The 20050-nt window shown below is 31.3% G+C and overlaps 1 protein-coding gene across 1 annotated transcript; it reads right to left on the minus strand.

Annotated features, from left to right (window-relative positions):
• Positions 1 to 3599: 3599 nt before the first annotated feature.
• LOC118203264 (uncharacterized) lies at positions 3600 to 10337 on the minus strand. Its single transcript, XM_085819802.1, has 4 exons — positions 9000 to 10337; positions 5523 to 5632; positions 4763 to 4975; positions 3600 to 4397 (listed from the first exon to the last, which is right to left on the minus strand). Exons 1-3 carry the CDS (start codon positions 10335 to 10337, stop codon positions 4831 to 4833), a joined length of 1593 nt encoding a protein of 530 aa, XP_085675928.1. The 3' UTR covers positions 3600 to 4397; positions 4763 to 4830.
• Between the last annotated feature and the right edge of the window lie 9713 nt (positions 10338 to 20050).

Consider the following 20050-nt stretch of genomic DNA (forward strand, 5'->3'; position numbering starts at 1 on the left):
TTTATTCCGAAATACATAAAAAATCCCTAAATATATAAACATCCATATATAAAAATATATAAGATCCATATTTCATTTTCGTATGGATACATTTTGAATCTCATATAATTAATATAATTGTTTGCATAAAGTATTAATAATTAAACAGTAATTAATTACAGTGGTTGAATTAAAATTTCGGCTATATTTTTTTTAATTTCACAGTTGAAGAGGTTACTTACCGGTGGCAGAATCTGCGTAAGCAATATAGCCGAAGAAAAACAAAATGCAAAAGTGGAGCTAGTGCAGAGTCTGCAGAGCAGCAATGGCATCTGATGTCCCAAATGTCATTTTTGGATCCATGTATCTGCCATCGAAGGTAAATATTCAGAACCAAATTATTTAGTTATGTTAAATATAAAATGATAAATTTTCATATTAACAAAATACAATCTTACTTGTTAGTAGTCTGTAATATTATAAAGCATAAATGGATTATTTGGAGTTATCCTAGGTTGACTAGCAATCAAAAATTGTAACTTTATTGATATAAATTTATTAAATATGTTAGATAGTCACATATGTGGATATAAACCAATTTACTTAAGAAATTCCTCCCCTTAGGCAGATAGACCTTATATGCTTTGCCATAACTCAAATTCTATCCAAATATTTATGCTCTGGAAAACAAAAACTTCTACACAGTTTTTTTTTACCATTTATTGCCTCATCACTCGTTATGAATGGTTTAACACCTTGTAAATGTGTTATAATAAAACTGTATTACACATTATAGTTTTTTTCTAACGTGTTTGGGCCAACTGAAGTTCTTACCCATAAAAAATGTTGTAGAAACTTTGCTGTTCTGTACTTTTTTAATCTTCCCAATTAAAAATAGGCCAATATTTTTGCAATGTAAACTTATTAACAAAGTACAGCATATGCATAATATAAACAAAGCACTTGCTCTTTTCTTTGAAAGCTGAGTTTCTAAATATTTTGATGAAGACTCGTCTGTATATATATTTTTTTCTTTTTGTGGCCAATTTCTTTTTATAGTTTATCCCTCTATAGTTGATGCCCATATTTCTGTACTCACAAAGCTCAAAACTGATGTGTTACTGACCATTTTGATGTTCAGAAGTTTGATTTGATGTTTGAGATTATGCATACCTGCTTTAATTTTATGAAGTTACTTTGCACTTAACACATAAAGCCTGGGATTAATTATCATAATATATACCATCAGATCAAGGAGTTGTGCTTAAATTATTACATTAATTCATAATGAAAATAAATACAAAAATATATATGAAACTGAATTAAAAAATGAAGTTGTAATACTTTATTACTGAATTAACTGTTAAAATCTTTCATGGCATGAAATTTTTCAAAACATTCTCCAAAGTATAGTGATCTTTTTTTATTTATAGAATGTGAAATGTGTAAGCCAAGATTAGATAAAATTTGTCTTAAACTCTAAGATACAAAAAATTTGATAAAATTCTCTTGTGATTGTGTTTCTATAAAAAGAAATAAGAGTTATTAGTGGCTCAATATTTTCATTTATTATGTAAGGGCTTTGTATGCATATTCAAAATTTTTTCAATGAAGGCAAGAGATTCTTCTTTTTCATCTAAAATATTGATTTCTTTATAATTACTGTATATACTATATACTTTATAATTACTATACTCTTTATAAGTCATTTAAAGTAATCTCTATTTAGGGCATACTACATTATTGTTACTGTCAAAAACACTACTGTCATCACAACTGTTAAATTGCAGCCTCCAATAGTAATATTTACATCCATGTTATTTAACTCATAATCCCGCTGATCTTCACTACTATAAATTTGATTTTCTATGGCTTTAATATAAATAAATGTTACATTATAAATAACATTTATTTGGATTAATGAGAAGGATGAAACTGTTTGTGCTGAGATGACAGAATGTCATAATTTTAATCTGAGATGCGATTCCACGTCCAATAATCTGTTCCATTTTTTCGTCTTAATGTCTACAAATACAGTCAAATACCGAAAATCCGCCAACTCCTGAAATCTGCGTTGCCTCTCAGAATATAAGCATTCAGTTTATATTCTGAGTTTCTTGGTTTCGAAAACCGCAACATTGAGTACGAAATATCGAAGAAAAAATACTTACCGAATAATGACATCATAATAACTGAATAATAATGAGTCATAATGGAAATACAAAATTATTGACATAAAAGTTTAAGAAAAAAGATAAGTTTTTTTCCTTCTAATCTGCATCGAGGTAAAAAAGCAGACGATTCACTCTTTGTTCAAGTTCATGATTCACGTTGTTGTATTTTCTGAGCTTTGTTATTTCACGAGATTGTTTAGTGCTGCCTTTTTTTTATCCGGATATTTTGTGGATAAATTAAGAATATTTTAAATTTCAGCCCTTGTTAATACAATGACAGATTTAATGCATATAATAAATTATTGCAGTAATGTATGTAATTTAATTAAATGTATCTAATACACCTTATTTATTTTGACCATACTTCGGAAAATAAATTATTCATGTCATTTTGCCTTCTCCATATTTGTACGATAAAATTATTAGTGAGTAAATATGACAATTCAGTTGTATATTGCAGTACAAAAGATTCAAAGAGTGATGATGATTTCACCCCTCCCCATATTTGATAAAATATTATTTTAATTAAAAGCAAAATGTGATCCAGCACTGCTCCAAGAACGTAATGACTAGGAATTACCCCATACAACTGGATGTAACAAACTGTATTTTTTTAGAAATTATTCTTGCAAATATTAATAAACACAAAAGATTATGTAAGAAAAGAATCCAATGGGATGTTATAATTCAAATTAACAAAAAAAGCTTTTTAGTTTCAGGTAATCACACTGAAGCAAGAAGACTCTTGGTTTACATTATTTTTCATGCTAAATTTTAAGATCTATTTAAATTGTCTGCAGTTCATAAGTAATAGAAATTAAAAAATGAGCTATTTAATGCAGTAACAAATAAGATTCTAAATTTGCTTATTTCACTACCTAATTACTTTGTATCACAAAATAATCATTAATGTATTAAAAATGTTTTTCATATGCATTTGATTTTTTTCCCTTGTTTTCTTTCTAAACAGGACACAGACAAACTTTCAAGGAAACAAAGAATTCGAGGAGCTTACTTTCACAGTAGAATCTGTTGTCTCCGAGTCTTCAGATAATATTGAATATCCGACAGAATCTGAATATGTGGAGCCATCTGCTATTCACGTTATACCCTCATGTGAATCACCTTTATCACCTGCATCAAGCTCCAGACAAATCTTAGATAATACTAATTCAAATAATAATGATGAAAATACTCCTAGAGGGAAGAAAAGAAAAAAGAGAGAAACAATTGAAAGTTCATTGCTTTCTGTTATTGATGAAACAAACAAATATTTAAAAAATCACCATCGATGTGAAAATGATGATGATGATGATGATAAACTATTTTTATTGAGTCTCCATAGTGATTTGAAAAAAATGACTGATGAAAAAAAATTGGAAACGAAAATACAATTTTTACAAATTATGGCAAGAAATAAATGAAATTATTTGTACATAACACTAATCAGTTGTTTTATTGTTTTATTTACATATTTCATAAATATTTTCAAAAAATAAATTTACACAATAAATGCTTTCCTTTCTTGCCATGGTACTGCTCCTTCTGCAGAAAAATATTCACAAAAATTATCTCGAACTGCAGATGCAGCACGGGATGAATTATTGGCCCCTAGACGGCCAAGAGGTTGCCATGTAAATTCTTCTGTTCTCCACATACCTTCTTTAATAGTGGCATTTGAAAGAAGAGAATCAGCAAAGTTCACTAGACAGTATTTCTTAGCTGCCTTTCCCAACTCATTTTTCATTAAGTAATTATGAAGGCAACAGCATGCCAAAACTACTTTATTAGCATGCTCTGGGTTCAGGGCAATTTCAGTACGAAGTACTCTCCACCTAGACGCCAATATGCTGAAAGCATTTTCAACGCACCTCCTTGCTCGAGAAAGTCTGTAATTAAAAATTTTTCTTTCATTCAACAGAAATTTGCCAGGATAAGGGCGTCAAATGTTTTTCCTGAGTGGAAAAGCCTCATCTCCAACAAATACAAAAGGCAAAACTCGATCACTATTTAATAATGGTGTTGGATTTGGAAATGAAAACAAAGTTTCACTAACCAAAGCTTTACCTAGTGAACAGTTACCGAAAATTCCACCATCACTGATTCGTCCATAGTTGCCTGATTCAACATAAAGGAAAGTGTAACTAGCATCTGCCACTGCCATTAGGACTATGCTGTTATAGCCCTTATAATTATAATATGTTGATTCAGCTGACGGTGGAGCTTATATTCTGATATGCTTACCTACAAGAAAAAAAAAGCAACAATTATTAATTGCCTAAAGAAAAATAATATACACTTTAATGATAAAAATTAATATAAATACTTTTTCCAATAATAAATTCAGTTTTTAAATTAGAAACTTGCAAAAAAATTCCTCTTTATATTAAAGTTTGTTTTTCATTTCACACTTTCATTTATTTATTATGAAACAATTCCAGTCTTTTGATATTTTAAGACAGCTCATATATCACGTTAGATGATTCTGCAATATTTTATATTTATCTTTAAAAAGAATCTTCATTTGCCTAATTTTAATATAATGCAATTTTTGTATTTCAAAAGTACTCACTGACAAATAAATATGGAATGCAAGACATAATACATACCATCAATTGCAGCAACACAGTTGGGAAAATTCCATTTATATTCAAAACCTTCTGCTATTACAGCCCATTCATCTGATGATGCTGGTATAGGCATAACCAGTGGCTGTAAGACATATGACATCACAGGTCTCGCGAATAATATGTGAAACTGAAGATTTAGAAACACGGAAAGTGTGTGCCAGGTCTGTATAATTAGTTCCAGATGCTAGAAATCTACAAAAACATTCTGAATCAATAATTAAATTTTTGCAGTTTTAAAAACATGTTGTATAAAAATGAACAAAGGGCAATCTGTAGTAGTATGCAAGTTTTAAAAAAGGTTCTTTTTTGGGGGAGAGCTCAGTTTCAAAGAGATTGTAATTTTCTTTCTTATTATTAAACCACAGAAAATAAATGCTTTATTTATGTAACTTATTTTGATAAAATTATGTTCCTATTCATAATTTTTTAAATGCATTACAAATTTTAAAAAATATGAATTTTAAAAAGTTCAATTAGACAGAAGTATAAAATGTTCTGACAAGAACATTAATTTTCAATTATATATACTACACAAAACTGGAATTAGATGTAATAAAGACTTTCAAATAGAGCTGGTGCCAGAGCATATGCAACTAGGGTGACCACACCAGATGGCAAAATTATTAGAATTTAGGAAGGAATCAGGTGGCAGAATTTCGGATTTGTGGAGTTTGCACCAGGCGGTTACTTGTCTAGCGTCGACACTGCTTTCAAAACAAATGTATATATTTATATTTACCTTAAACAGATGGCAAGTCTCTCAGATGCTGAAATTGAATTCCTAAAACGTGTTTCTTGCTTCTGTAGTTTATCTTGCAGTAAATGTAGAAGATGATCATATTGTTCTCCCTACATGTAAATTCAATAATATTATACTTATGAGTAAATTGAACATCAGAACTATATTTAATTATCTAATTAATATAAAAACAAATACGAAATAGTTTATATTGTGCTAAAATGATTAGCCAAAGTAAGAGAAAATAATTTTGTTCTCTTGAAAAATTGCTTGAAGTATAATCTTACTATTTCTAACAATTAACACTTTTAGCGATTAATCGCATGTTATTAACAAAAATAACATAAACTCCATAATTAGAAATGATTTCAGCCTTCTGTGAAGATGATTATTTGATTATGCACCACACACACCTACTAACCTAAATAATGTCATCAGGAAGATTTTTTAAGGTAAACTAATTTACATTCATATCTTGGACAGATATGCACAAAATGCCTATGTTCTAAACCCTTTCATCAGGTATTGAACAATTAATGTTCAGTGTTTTTATTTATTTAGCCACCGACGAGATATTATAGCAACCTTCAGAGAATATGGTTATCTGTGATTGTCATTACCAATGTTTGTTTATATTCTCAGGAATACTTTTGACTATTGAAGGTGCTCAACATGAGGGGCATCACTATATACTATATTGCCGAAATATATACTGTGTTGCTGCAACTATGATCAGTGAAAAATATTCAGTTATTTATCTTACAAATTTGAAAAAATAAAATATGATAATTCTGATTAAAAGGAAAATTACTCTCCATTTCAATTTCACTCTTATACTCTAATAATTGCTTAATTTTTCAGGTAGTAGAATTTCATTAAGTAATCTATTTTGATACAATTATTCTTACATTCTTTTGGAGGTAAAGTGTTTTTCATCATATTACTACAATATTCTCCAAAAATGATTTTTTAAAATATTGACATGATTTAATTTTATTGCTCATTTGTCAAATATAAAACACAGGTGGAACAGGAATGCAGAAAATCTTTTAAAAGCAAGTCTTTTTATGGATCTCCCAAATTCTCTAGAATATATTATTTAAAAGCCTAATTATTTTATATTTCTGGTTCTACAAAAGTATTTTCATGACAAAGTGAAGCAATACTAATAAAATTTATGACAGTAATAATTAAAAAATCTACGGATACAGAATGCTGGGTATTTTCTAACAGAGGAACATATCCTAATACACGATAGTGCATTAAAATGTTGACTGTCCAACATCTGGCACATCTAGTAATTTTACATTATACTCCATCTGATATTATGTTTCATTAAGGTAATCGAATTATAAACAACCTTCATTAATAATGCGCTTAATAAACCAATTAAACTAATTAGTTATAACTAATGCTAGTCCATAATTATATAAAAAATAAAGGCTAATCTTTGGAATATGGTAACAGGTAGTTTGGCGACATTTTGGTAAGGCGATAAAGGTTACTAGCTAGGACTTTAGCAGTGTACATGGATAAAGTCAAGAGTGTGCGCAATGCCATTTTTGTGCAATTCTGAGATGTTTTTTCAAGTGAAAATAGGTCGACGTGTACATGGATGATACCGTGTATGTGCAATTCTTAAAAACGCGGCAAGCAGTGGGCGATTCTGCACTTTCTCCCAATTTCGCACCTAATCTTCGTCATGATTAAGCACTTTTGTGTCATAAAAATTCTAGCATAAGCGTAATTCGGCTAGCAGATTGTTGGAATAAAATGTTGAGTAAAAAAAAAAAAAAAAAAAAGCCTTTACTTCGTGAAAACAAAATGGCGTCCCCCCAAAAAAAACTAGCAGGTTGCTGTAGCAGGGTTGGTCGCCAAAAAATCGCCGAGTTACCATAATACAAAGATTAACCAAAATAAACATTGAAATAATTCATTTTGTCGGTAATTAAATCGCAATGTAATCATTAATCCTATTTCCTTAGTATAAATTACTAAGGGAAAAAATTACTAATTTACTGATATATAAAAAGAAATATTTGACAGTCTTTCCTTCAATTTTTACTTTCAGGTTTTGCTAAAAAATAAAAATAACTTGCCGTCATTCGAGTATAATTGCAAAATAATTCTGGGTACTTCTGCCTCAGTGACGGAAACAATGCTGCATGAGCGGAATACGTATCTCGCTCTTGAAAAATTGACCGAACCCATTCCCGCCTTGGAACACAAACGCTTTTGTACAGCAAATACATACATATTAAATTACTTCTCAAATGCATAACGCGCTTTCTTTCTTCAGCTTTTTTAACTTTAGACGTTCTACCGCAAACTTTCGACATTGTACCCCAAAATAGGAAATATTGCCCATGCGCAAATCAAAGCGACTTGATTGGTTGGGGGTAGTAATTCTTAGGCTTTGAGACTTACAAGTGTAAACGGGTGGGATCCTTGGGAGTAACAACTTAACGTTAGCGTACGTTTCTTGGGACCAAAGTTCCGCTAGTGTAAACGGGCCTTTACAGTAAAAGGAGGGTTTTCAGTAATTCTACTTTTAGGTAGTTGACTAGTTATTTGTTTAGCTGGTTTCAACTTATACTTTCGACAAATTAGGCAGTTACCTAATACTCTTTTTATAATTTGTCTACCTCGTGGAATCCAAAATCTAGACCTAATTTTGGCTAGCGTAAATGTAACTCCACCATGAAAAATTTTATTATGTTCTCGAATAATAATTAACTCTGTAAATTTAGACTGCTTAGGAAGAAGTATAGGATGAGCTTCATCCTTTGTAAACGCTCCTTGTTCTAACCTTCCTTTTATGCGCAATACACCACAACTGTCGAGAAATGGCGCTAAATTTGAAAGTGGTGAGTTTTTAGGAATCGATTTACCATTTTTAAGGTTCTGCACTTCTAAGTTGAACTCTATGTTTTGCTCATGTTTTATCCAGTCTATTTCAGCATTTTGAAGTTCTTCTGCTGTGAGGGGACCTGCAATCGTTTGTCGTTTTTGAAGTTTATTAACAAACCGTTTAACTAGTGCAGTTACTCTTAGTACCTTTAACAAACAACTATATTTCCTTAAATCTAAAATAAATTTCGAATTTTCTACCAAACAGTTATTTTGCACTGTACTTTCAAATTCTTTTTTTAGCTCTAAGTCTACGTCTGTAGATTTTAAGTTCTCTCTTTCAGTAGGCCAGTATTCAGGTGATTGACTTAGCCACGGTGGACCGTGCCACCAAAGATGGTTTGTAGCTAAATTTGCTGCAGAAATTCCTCTGGACAAGATATCTGCAGGGTTATCCTTACCAGGGCAATGAGCCCAATTATTGGTATCTGATAAAGATTGAATTTCTTCTATTCTATTTTTTACGAAAGTTTTGTATTTACTAGCTTGTCCCTTAATCCAACATAATGTAATCATTGAGTCAGTCCAAAAATAACTAGAAGTATTAAATTTAAGACATTTACTTACTTGATGGACTAATCTTGCGGACAATAAAGCTCCCATTAATTCCAGTCTTGGTAATGTAAGACCTTTCAGAGGAGCTACACGACTTTTAGAACAAATAAAACTGATACTTATCCTCCCATATTCAGATATAGCTCTTAAATACAATACAGTTCCATAGGCTAAAAGAGATGAATCTGAAAAAGAATGAATTTCAAATGAAATAAGTTTACAGTTCAAATTTGAAAAATAACATCTAGGAATTTGGAGATCTTCTAAGTGTTCGATTTCACTGCACCACAACTGCCACTTGTGATCCAGTGACGATGGAAGTTCATCATCCCAGTCTATGTCATGACTCCACAGTTCCTGTAGAATGCACTTCAGCTTTATGATGAAAGGCCCAAGAAATCCGATAGGATCATATATACGACCCACTACTCGAAGAATAAACCTTTTCGAAGCAGTTCCGTTCCTGACAAACTTTGATAATTCTTTCACGTTAAAAGATATACTGTCCGCATCTGGATCCCAAACTAGACCCAACACCTTGGATGGTGAGTCAAGTCCCGTATTTGAGCTCTTTTCCTCATCGATGTCGAACTCAGCATCTTTCCACAGCTTACGCAGTTCCATGGAATTGGTTTTCCATTTTCGTAATATCATGCCACATCTTTTGAGAATCTCTACACTTTCAGTCGTAATTTTCAAAGCCGCTTGCAAGTCTTCTTCGCCTCCAATCAAATCGTCGACATAAAACCATTCTGACAGTAATTTGCAAGTATCAGGAAATTCTTTTTTGCATTTATCAAAATGATATTTCAGAGTTGCAGCTAATAAATATGGACTTGGTTTTAGTCCAAATAAAACTCTACTAAAGTTCATTTCTTGATATGAATTAGAACCGATATCATCAGTCCAGAAGAATCTCGTAAATTTTCTATCACTAGGATCGATCAAAATTTGTAGATACGCTTGCTTTATATCCGCTGTGAAGGCGATTGTATTTTGTCGAAACTTTAAAATCATTTCAAATAGATTTGGATACAAGTTTAGTCCTTTAAATAAACAGTCATTAATTGAAAGTTGTCCTCCTTCATGAGAAGAACCATCAAACATGATTCGAAGTCGACTAGTAGATTTGTCCTCGCGAATGACAGCGTGGTGGGGTAAGTAGAATGACTGCTCAGAATATGACACTTCAGTATCTGACGACGAATTCTCAATGATACCTTCCCTACGATAATCATCAATTACCTTTTTATAATCCTCATAAAAAGCTGTATCATTTCTAAATCTCCTAACCAGACTATCGAAACGTTTCCGAGCCACTTCTCTATTATTTGCTAATTTCTCCTGCATACCTGGTTTCCACAGCAACTTTACACAACATCTTCATCTACGAACCCAACAGAATTATTAAATTCATCAAGTATCTCCTGTTCCACTAAAGTCAAACACTCCGCTTCCTTGTTTTCAATACCTAAACTTTCCAGTTCCCAGAAACGCCTGAGTTCAGCTGATACAGTGCTTTGATCACATAAAACTAAGTTCACAGCAGCCGTTTTACTCATATCACCACAATTTCCCTGCAAGGACCATCCAAGTTCTGTGTTTACAGCTACCAAAGATGTATTTAACCTTTCAAAACCTTTTGTCAACTTCCAATAAAAATCTATACCTATTAACAAGGAAATTTCATTATCATCTGACGCTTGATTATAACCCCACGTTAAAGTTAATCCCTTGGCTTCCATTTCAGCTCTTGTACGCTCATTCGGCAAATTAATCGCCGCCCTCGAAATTTCATCTGTTTCCAACGCCTGTATTACGACTTCATTTCCATCTAAAATATTTCGCAATCTCACTTCAACTCTGCGACATGTTTGCAACCTAGGATACTTTGCTCCAAATGAATAAATCTTTAATGTTTCTGACCCTAGACATTTTAATCCCAACTTCATAGATACATTTCTTTTAATAAAACTCTTCTCACTACCGTTATCAAACATTGCAATAACTGTACCTGATGATTTACGACCAACAATTTCTGTCCTAACACACTGCAATAAAATCACATTCCTATCATTTACAACTGAATTCGAAATAGTAGGCTGAATTTCCAATTTATTTGGTTTTTCTTCTTCCGGTTTTAAATTAGATTTACACTTGCTAGAATTTTCAAATTTAAAACAAATAGCTTTGGCGTGTCTACCAAAGCAGAATGAACACTGTTTAGCATTACATTTTTTCACATAACAGTTTGTGTTACAACATAACAGACATCTCCTTTCCTTAATTAATTTATCCCTTTTTTGCTGTACAGTCATGTTCTCACATTCAGTCTTACAGTGACCTTGACCACAGAATAAACAAATTTCGGAAGTTTTCGCCATAAATTCTGTTACTGACGCGTGTTGATTATTGCGACTCGGAGGGAAGTTTCGTTTCTGATTTCGAAAATTGTTTTGTTTGTGTTGGTTAGAATGAAAATTATTATATGAAGATACATTATTAGAATTAATACGGAATGCCTTTTCTCTTGCACTAATAGCATTGTGTAAAAACTTCATCAATTCCTGTAAATCATGACAATTATTTATATTTTGCTTCGAAAATTCAAGAGTCAATTCTCCTGGCAGATTTTTTAGTATTATGTTAGTCAGTATTGTTGTGTATGTTTCCGATTTGACATTTAATTCATCTAAACATCTAATTTGTGTTTGGGCTTCAAAATAAAGGTTCCGAAGAGCCTGAATGTTAGAAGCATTTTTTACAGGTGCCAGATTTAATAAATTTGACAAGTGAGCATTTATTAAAATGTCTCTTTGGCCAAATGTTTCAGAAATTAATTTAACAGCCTGTTTATAATTCTCTGGAGTAATTGAGAATCCTTTAATGCTAGCTAGAGCTTTACCACCTAATAACGACTTTAAATAGCAAAATTTGTCAACCTCAGTTAAATTAGAATTATTATGCACAGAATTCTCAAACTGATTCCAAAAATCTAAATATTCTGAAGGCTCACCATAGAATCGAGGAAGCGAAAGTTTAGGAAGTTTAGTTCTGTTTCCTAAAGTTTTATTTTCTACGTGAACATTTTCTGGATTTACTGTTTGTTCACCTGACTGATATGGAACTTTTCAAATTGATTTAATTTTGTTTTGCAACTTTACTTTAACTGGTATTATTTTTTCGTTATATTCATCTACTGTGTTAATTTCATCCTTAATTTCTTGTTCTTCTTTCAACAATTCATCAATGTCACTATTTAGTATGTTAATAATTTCAATTTTACTATTCAACTGTTCTAAATATGAATCACATACATCTATGTCAATATCTGATTTATTCAAATATATGTTTATTTATTCTACTAACTTTAATGTTTGTTCACGATGTGTGTCACGCTTAGTTCGAAGCTTTAACAATTTAGCCATTTTCACAGTTTCTAGTAACAAATTTTACCCCTCAAATACTTTAACAATAAATTCTAATTCTAGAATTCTAAGAAAACAAACTGTAATTTTCAACAACAAATCACACTTCAAGCATTAACAACAAATTCTAATTCTAAGAAAGCACAACATTTTCTTATTTTCAAATACCAATGCAAATATTCAGTAAATGCGAAACCTAAAGTTGTAAATTTTTACCAAACAAGATCAACAACATCAAACAACCCTACTACTTCAACAATTACAAAATATTCTATTCAACCAAATTTTCAACAAAACTATTTACTCACCCCACCATTACGATAATTCCCGGCGACAGCACCACATGTTACGAAGCGAATAACGATTTCTAATGCGTAGTTCGAAAGGCTAGTAATAACTTGACGATTCTTGTTCGAACGCTAATTTTGTTTCGACGAATTTGCATCAGTGGTAAATTTGATCTTGATTTGGATACAAAAATTTCATGACGATATCTTTCATTTATATTTAATGAAAGCACCAAAATATATCACAGCAATACACATACATCGCAATGGCGAACCACAGTTACATAATGTAAAACAAAAACAGAATTCCTTTGGCGCAACAGCGCCCTCTATCCTATGAAAAGTTCCAACAATAGATCAATATGACAGCGAGTTAAAAATGTTTTAAAAATGTAACAGAGAAAAAATATTTCAATAAAAAAGTTCTTCATGTTAATTCGATAGCAAAATTATTTTTATTTCAGTGAGAAATCCACTTTCAGTGCTTATGTAACAGAAAAATGTAACATAAGCATTTTAGAAGTTTTAAATTTAAGCTAAAGGTTTACTGTACAATTTAATGTAAGAAACGTAATAATTTACTTTCATTCCTTTTAAATCGGCATATTAGTTTCCAATCAACTAAAATTTTTGGCAAGTTAGAGACTTAACTTAACACACAGTATTCCGTCACTTAAAATATCAATTAATTGTACTTTTTCATTTAGAGATACATTGGAATTGAAAATACCAAAGGCAAAACGGGTCACAGATCCAACTTAATTCCTTATTTGGAAATTTTTCAAAAAATTTTCTATCAATTTTATCATATGTTGTTTTAAACAAGAAATCTGTATTATTTTAGTAAATTCTGAAAAGCATGTTTCTGTTTTTTTTTTTTTTTTTTTGTTCAATTCTCCTTGCCAAAGCTTACATTAGTAAGCTTTAGGGGCGAATTCAAGTGCGACGTTACCAGTCGCAACTGCCTGTTAGCTGGTAAACCGAATTCAAGTGCGACGCTTTGAAGACACGCCTCTGAAAATGACGTCACGATTATAGCAAATTTTGCGACCAGATCGGAGTGGCCGCAAACTCTCTTAACAGCAGTTTTGTAAACAAGATGGGTGAAGTTATATTATTTTGATGACCGGCAAAATCACAATCATGATTAATTTCTGTCGTTTGAAAGATCAGTGCAATTCTGTCGAATTATCGATAATGGTATTATTCGCTTGGCTGTAAGAATTCATGCTAGGAAATGAGGCTTTATTTAAATGTTGCTGGATATTCTATGGAAATTCAGGTGTGTATATGATAGATGCTGTAAGAAAAGCCGAAATATTTTGGGAATTATTGCTTACTTATTAACAGGCATGTGCTACTTTCCAGCATAAGTTTTTTACGTATAAGCATTTTATAATTTCATTTCTAAATTTAGTATTCTATATGCATACAATTAAAACGTTTATTTTTTCTAATAGTAATAATTTTATACTATCGAAAGCTTGTAAATATATGTACTTTTATCATTATCATGAAATAGTTCCTTAGTTGAAATAACCAGAGAATATCTAAAGAAAACTCAGCATTGGAAATAAAAAAGTTCAGTTTAATTTCTTATATTTTCTGTAATGCAACTGTCTTCTGACTTTTATCTATCTTTTTGTATTAAATGTTAATGCTGCTATTATGTGCTGTTGAAAAGATTTCATTCATTTTACTCAAATGCCTTTTGTATTGCTGTTAACTGCAGTATAATGGCTGATTTTCACTACTGGTGATAAGAATTATCATACATATATGTATTTATATTATCACATTAATGCATTGGCTATTAGGTAAAATCCAAGGTTCTTTAATATTAAAGGTTAGGCCAGGAACGGAAAAAGCGTGCCATTGGTTGCTGGTAGTGACGTCACCCGGGGGACAAGACACATCTGTCGGCGCGTCTGCTACATGATTTTGATTAAGGCTCCTCTAAACCAGGCTGAATCACCAACTTTTCTCTCTTGGCGAGGGAGGGAACGCGCTACCAATTTTGGCGCGTTTATCGCACACGCTGGCTGAATGTCTGCTGTTTTTTTTTTAAAGATTTATTTTATAGACCCTCGGCATTCAGCGCACATAAACTTTTCGGATAATTAATTAATTCTCGAATAGTATATAGACGTTTTCACTTAAATAAAAATTTCGCGTATATTTTGTAAACATATTCAAAATAACTTATTCTTTAGATGTTTCAGTTTCGTTAGCAGACTAAAATAAATAAGATATGAATAAAAACTTTCAATAGTGTCAAATGGGGAAATAGTTAAAGCGTAGAGTGTGCAAATAAATTTATCTTAATGACATTTTAACAAAAATTTCCATAAAAACACTGTAAATTCATACTAAAAAAATAACTTAAGAATATGTTGTCATTTTAGTCTGAGGTATATGGAAATAATTGTGCAAGACTCTGAAGAAACACTTTCTTTTAAATGTGTGAAATATTTCGTAACATATATGGAAGAAGAAAGTACAGCATTCTGTGTTTTGGATGACTTTCACCAAATGTAATATAAATACGAACTAGAAACCGTAATAAAAAGTCCTTCCTCTCCAATCAGATCACCTTTGTGTTGCATTGTATTTGTAATACTTCTAAAAATCCAATTTTTACCTAAATTAAAAAACAGTTATTCCATAAAAGATAATAAATTTGAACGTATATAGAATGAATTTTGTAATTTGAGTTATGTTACAAAATAATTCATAGTTTATATATTTTATACTAATAATTTAGATAAAACCTGTCCAATTTAAGAATGTGTGTTAACCACATTCTTAAATTGTAAAAGGACGATTTAACCACATGTAATTCATTTCAAAGCATAAAAGAAAGCTTATTTTTTATTTTACACAGCAACAGCATTTTCATGCAGTCAAGTTTTTTTAACTGCTAGTTATTATACATAATACTTAATTTTAAACCCATTCTTATTAGAAAGCCTAACTAAGAAACTTCTTTTTAAAGCCCCACAGTAATTGCAAAGAATGTCGTTAAATTTACAAAAGTATTGAAGATATATTGAACAGCATTATAACAAGAAACTACTGTACAAAATATGTAAATTTAACATAACTTCTTTTTTAGTATTTGCATAGTTTCCTCCAAATGAACCTTAATGGGAAGTTATCTTGCAAAAATTTAAAAGTATTAAAATGGCCTCTATTTAAGATGTAACTGCATTTATAATTATTTTGTAATTGTGAATAGATTATATTATTGCAATTAGATTATGCACTTACAACATAATTGCATAAAGTAATGAAATTAAGAGTTCACAGATACAATGTAATATAATTACAAAGCAATTATCTAAATTGTAATTATAATCACTTATTTAATACCACAATATTATTACAGTCACAATGTAATTTAAATTGGGTACTATATTTGTATACCCTCCACTCAAAAGGAGGTACTGATAAGCCTGGAAGTTATTATCAACAAAAAGCCTGTTCAGTACAGTTTGATGACAATTTCCACCGGGCGAAAAGTACATTCTTAAGCCCAGGCAAATCATGACAATAAAAATCATTTAGTCTCATGATTCACTATATTTCAAACCCTAAATTTGAATTCTGCACCAAATTATTTACCTATATTTTAATATACTTTATGAATTATTAGAAGCGATATGGCAAATATCTTCTAAAAATAACTGTAAAATATTTGTATCCATTAATTGATTCAGATACACACTTTTATTATTTAAGTATATCAAAATAACAGTTTCATGTTCCTGAAATACAAAAGTTATGAAAAAAGTTAAAGTAATATTCTTAGAAGCATATGATATTAGTCACCAGCTGCAAAACAGTTAATTTTTTGCCCTAAATACAAGTTTATTACACAGTAGTCATACGTGTAACTTAATAACATGGTATATAAAAAATTAAGTTTATCAGAAATGAATTAATTCTGCAAATAAACTTTCTGCATTTGAAAATTTTCTACACCTGAGGGGAGGGAGAGATCTAGTAAAATTAGATTTATTATAACTTCAGTTGGACCAAATACCTTCTCTCTCTATATATATATGCATCACTAAAGAAATAAATAAAATTATCATGCTTAAAAAACAGATGTACCATACCAGTTTTTTTCCCCTTGTTACCCTTTACATTGAGAAATAACAAACAGTACAACGCTGAAAAATACTATCTTTGAAATTTTATTTAAATGAAGAAACACACACCATCTTTTTATTTAAGCATTACACTTCAAAAACAGATACACATACCAATTTATTTTCACTAGCCTTTATACTAATAACATGCCATATAAAAATGAAAAGAATTATCCTTGAAATTTAGATAAAATGAAGTAACACAATGAAAAATTTATGCACACGGACATCTTTTTTCTATTGCATGTTGTCTGACATGATCCACAAGTGCCTAAAAATGTACCCAAGGAAACACATTTCAATATTAACAAAAAATTGTTTACAGATTAAAATTCATTCATTTCATTCCAGTATTATAAAGATCATGCATGAAACAAATCTGCTTTCCCATACTTTTAAGTAAAACTGAACTGAAATTTTATACTGGAAAATATGCTATATTTCTATATATTAGAAACAAGAAAATAATACCATAATAATATACTCATAGCCTAGCAGAAAGTAACATATATAACATCAAACACAGAAATTTATATACTCGTAGCCTAGGAAAAAGTAATACATATTACATAAAACACATAAATTATTTAATATAAAACATACATACCTTCTAAAATTATTTTACTTTTTGTTTCTTATTGGCCGATGTTGATGAATATGAAACGTTATGGGCTCTTTTGTTGATAAGATGCTGTGTAAGGCCTTTGCATCTAGTAATAAAAAAATTATCAATAATTACTTTCTTAAGATTACAGCATTCTGGCATGGCCACATGCGTACATTTATCAATTATTCTTTCAACTAATTCTTTTGTGATGGCTGATTGTAAACGAAGGAGTACATCTTTACATTTTTGAAATTCTCGTTCAGCTTCCCTACACATTTGATACATTCCTGAAGAGATGACCTTCAGTCCACCTTTATTGCTATGTTTTGTAAGAATTGTGCGATGCTCGGGTATGTCAGGTTCCAGCATGTCCTCTGAAATGGTCATAGCTGTTTTACAATTTTCACATATGCTTTTTTTTTTCAACAACTTATTATATATGGCTCCTGCGATGTAATGTATATCATTTTCTTCCACAGCTGGGGGCAAGCGACGTTTCACTGCCACTGCAGAAGAGGTAGATGGCACTACAGAATTGGAGATAGGATGCAAGACCTCCTTTCTGATAGCAACCTCTAATTCAGAAGCATCAAAGAGGCTGTGGTCACTTTCAGAACAATAATTTGGATTATTGATATCTGAAATGAACTGTGATAGGCACACTAATTTCAGTGCTCTCTTGGCTTGCAAAGCAGTAGGCTTTGCACCCAACTTTCGTCTAATCTGTGAAAAGGCATTTTCCAGCGCATCTTGTGTCAACCTGCCTGGTAAGAAAAATGTAAACCCCTCAGAAAATAATTCTTTTGAGAGTTTCACAACACTCAATGTGCTCATAATAATGCCAGTTTGAAATGGCTTCCATGCTTTCCCAAACTGAACAGTTTCAGTCACATGAATGAATTTCAATAAAATATTAAATTTCTCATCTTGATTTTTGATAGTGATGCCTTTTTTTGGATGCCTTGTAGTCATAATTGTAAACCATTCTGCTACAAGTCTCAGCCACCATGCAGAAGTTAATGCTTCTTTTGCAACTTGGTGTAAAATACCTGCTTTTTCAATAGCAGCAGCTGTTTTTACAGAAAACAATTGCACAGCAGATGCCCCATTCATCGAGGAAAAGTGTGTTGGGAAGAGATGAACTCTGTTCAAGTGATGTAGAGATCTCAGGGCAGCATCTGCTTCTATCTCACTTGACCAGAGTCGTTTCACATACACTGAAGATACTATCCTCGATGGCAAGGCATGCTGGTGGCGAAATTCCTCTGGTAATATTATAATACTTGAAAGAAATGTATTTCTCATATTTTTAATGAGATGTGGTACATCTGCAATACTGTGAATGAAAACATCAGGTCCTCCAATGTTGTAATTTGTCTTCCTATCTCTCCTAGAGACAGACACATCCAATGACGACCACATTGCTCTGTTATTGCTTCCCATATCTGAAACAGAGGCTCTTACAGTTAAACCTATTTCTGTAGCTGCTACTACAGTTCTATGAATTAGATCTTTCATGTCAGAACCTGATGTTGAAGGCCCTGTTAATTCATTGGCAACAATCTGTTTCCATGATGTTTTAAGGCCTCTAAGCATTACAATAGTGTAATGCTTAGCTTCCTAACGTAACATTTCCAATGAATGACTTAGACGATGTATCAAAATCTTGATATGAAGCTATTTCCATTTCGTCAACTAAAAGGCAGCAGTTCCTATCAAGAGCATCCAATGAATGAACTTTTGTCTTGAGGAAAAAAAACAAATTTTCTAAAATGCCGAAATTAATTTTTATGTCCCTAATCCTCCTGTTCAAGGTACTGTACGATGGTGCTGGATATCCAGTACTTCTGAGGTAATTATATCCATGTTTGCTCAAAGCAAATCGCATCTTCAGTCCTTTTATAATGGACTTTTCTGACCAGTTCCTTTTTGACTGCACAGCAAGGGTTCCTACTTGTTCATCGGACAAAAATGATGTCAATTTTGCATCTTTTTCTTGAAGCTGTTGCTCAAGGAATTCTATTTTTTTTTAACAACTCTTCATTTGAAGCAGGTAGAGTTTCCTAAATTCAAAAAGAAATAGTAAACATGTTATGCTGTGATTATTTTTTTAAACAATGGTTGACTGAATTAATATATTTGTAATAACAATGATTTTTTCAACAATTTTTTTGGAGAATATTAAATAATTTACCACTTCAGTATTTGGCTTAGGACATCTTACTTCTCTTATCCTCTTGTCAGTTACAGATGGTGGTGGATTTGGAATGCTAAAGAGTGTTGGTACTGCAGTTTTTCTTAGTTTTTAACTATCTTTGCATAGTGACTCAAATTGAAATTCCTCAAAATGATCCTGTAAATACATAAAGTAATAAAAAAAAGTATACAAAATAAATAAAAGTACAAAAAACAAACCACACGAAAGAAATGTGAGAAAAGTGTTTCACACAGTGAGGCTGTGCCAAAGGCAGCAAGCATGAACTGTAAGTAAGTATAGGCAATAAATAAATATGCAGGTAATTAAATTAGGCCCAGTATTATAAAAAACTGAAACAATAAACAAACCATGTCTAACATATCAGCAGCA

Source organism: Stegodyphus dumicola, chromosome 7 (genome assembly GCF_044657685.1).
Source record: "Stegodyphus dumicola isolate Sdum_Otavi_A_Nest chromosome 7, ASM4465768v1".
Lineage (NCBI taxonomy): Eukaryota > Metazoa > Arthropoda > Arachnida > Araneae > Eresidae > Stegodyphus > Stegodyphus dumicola.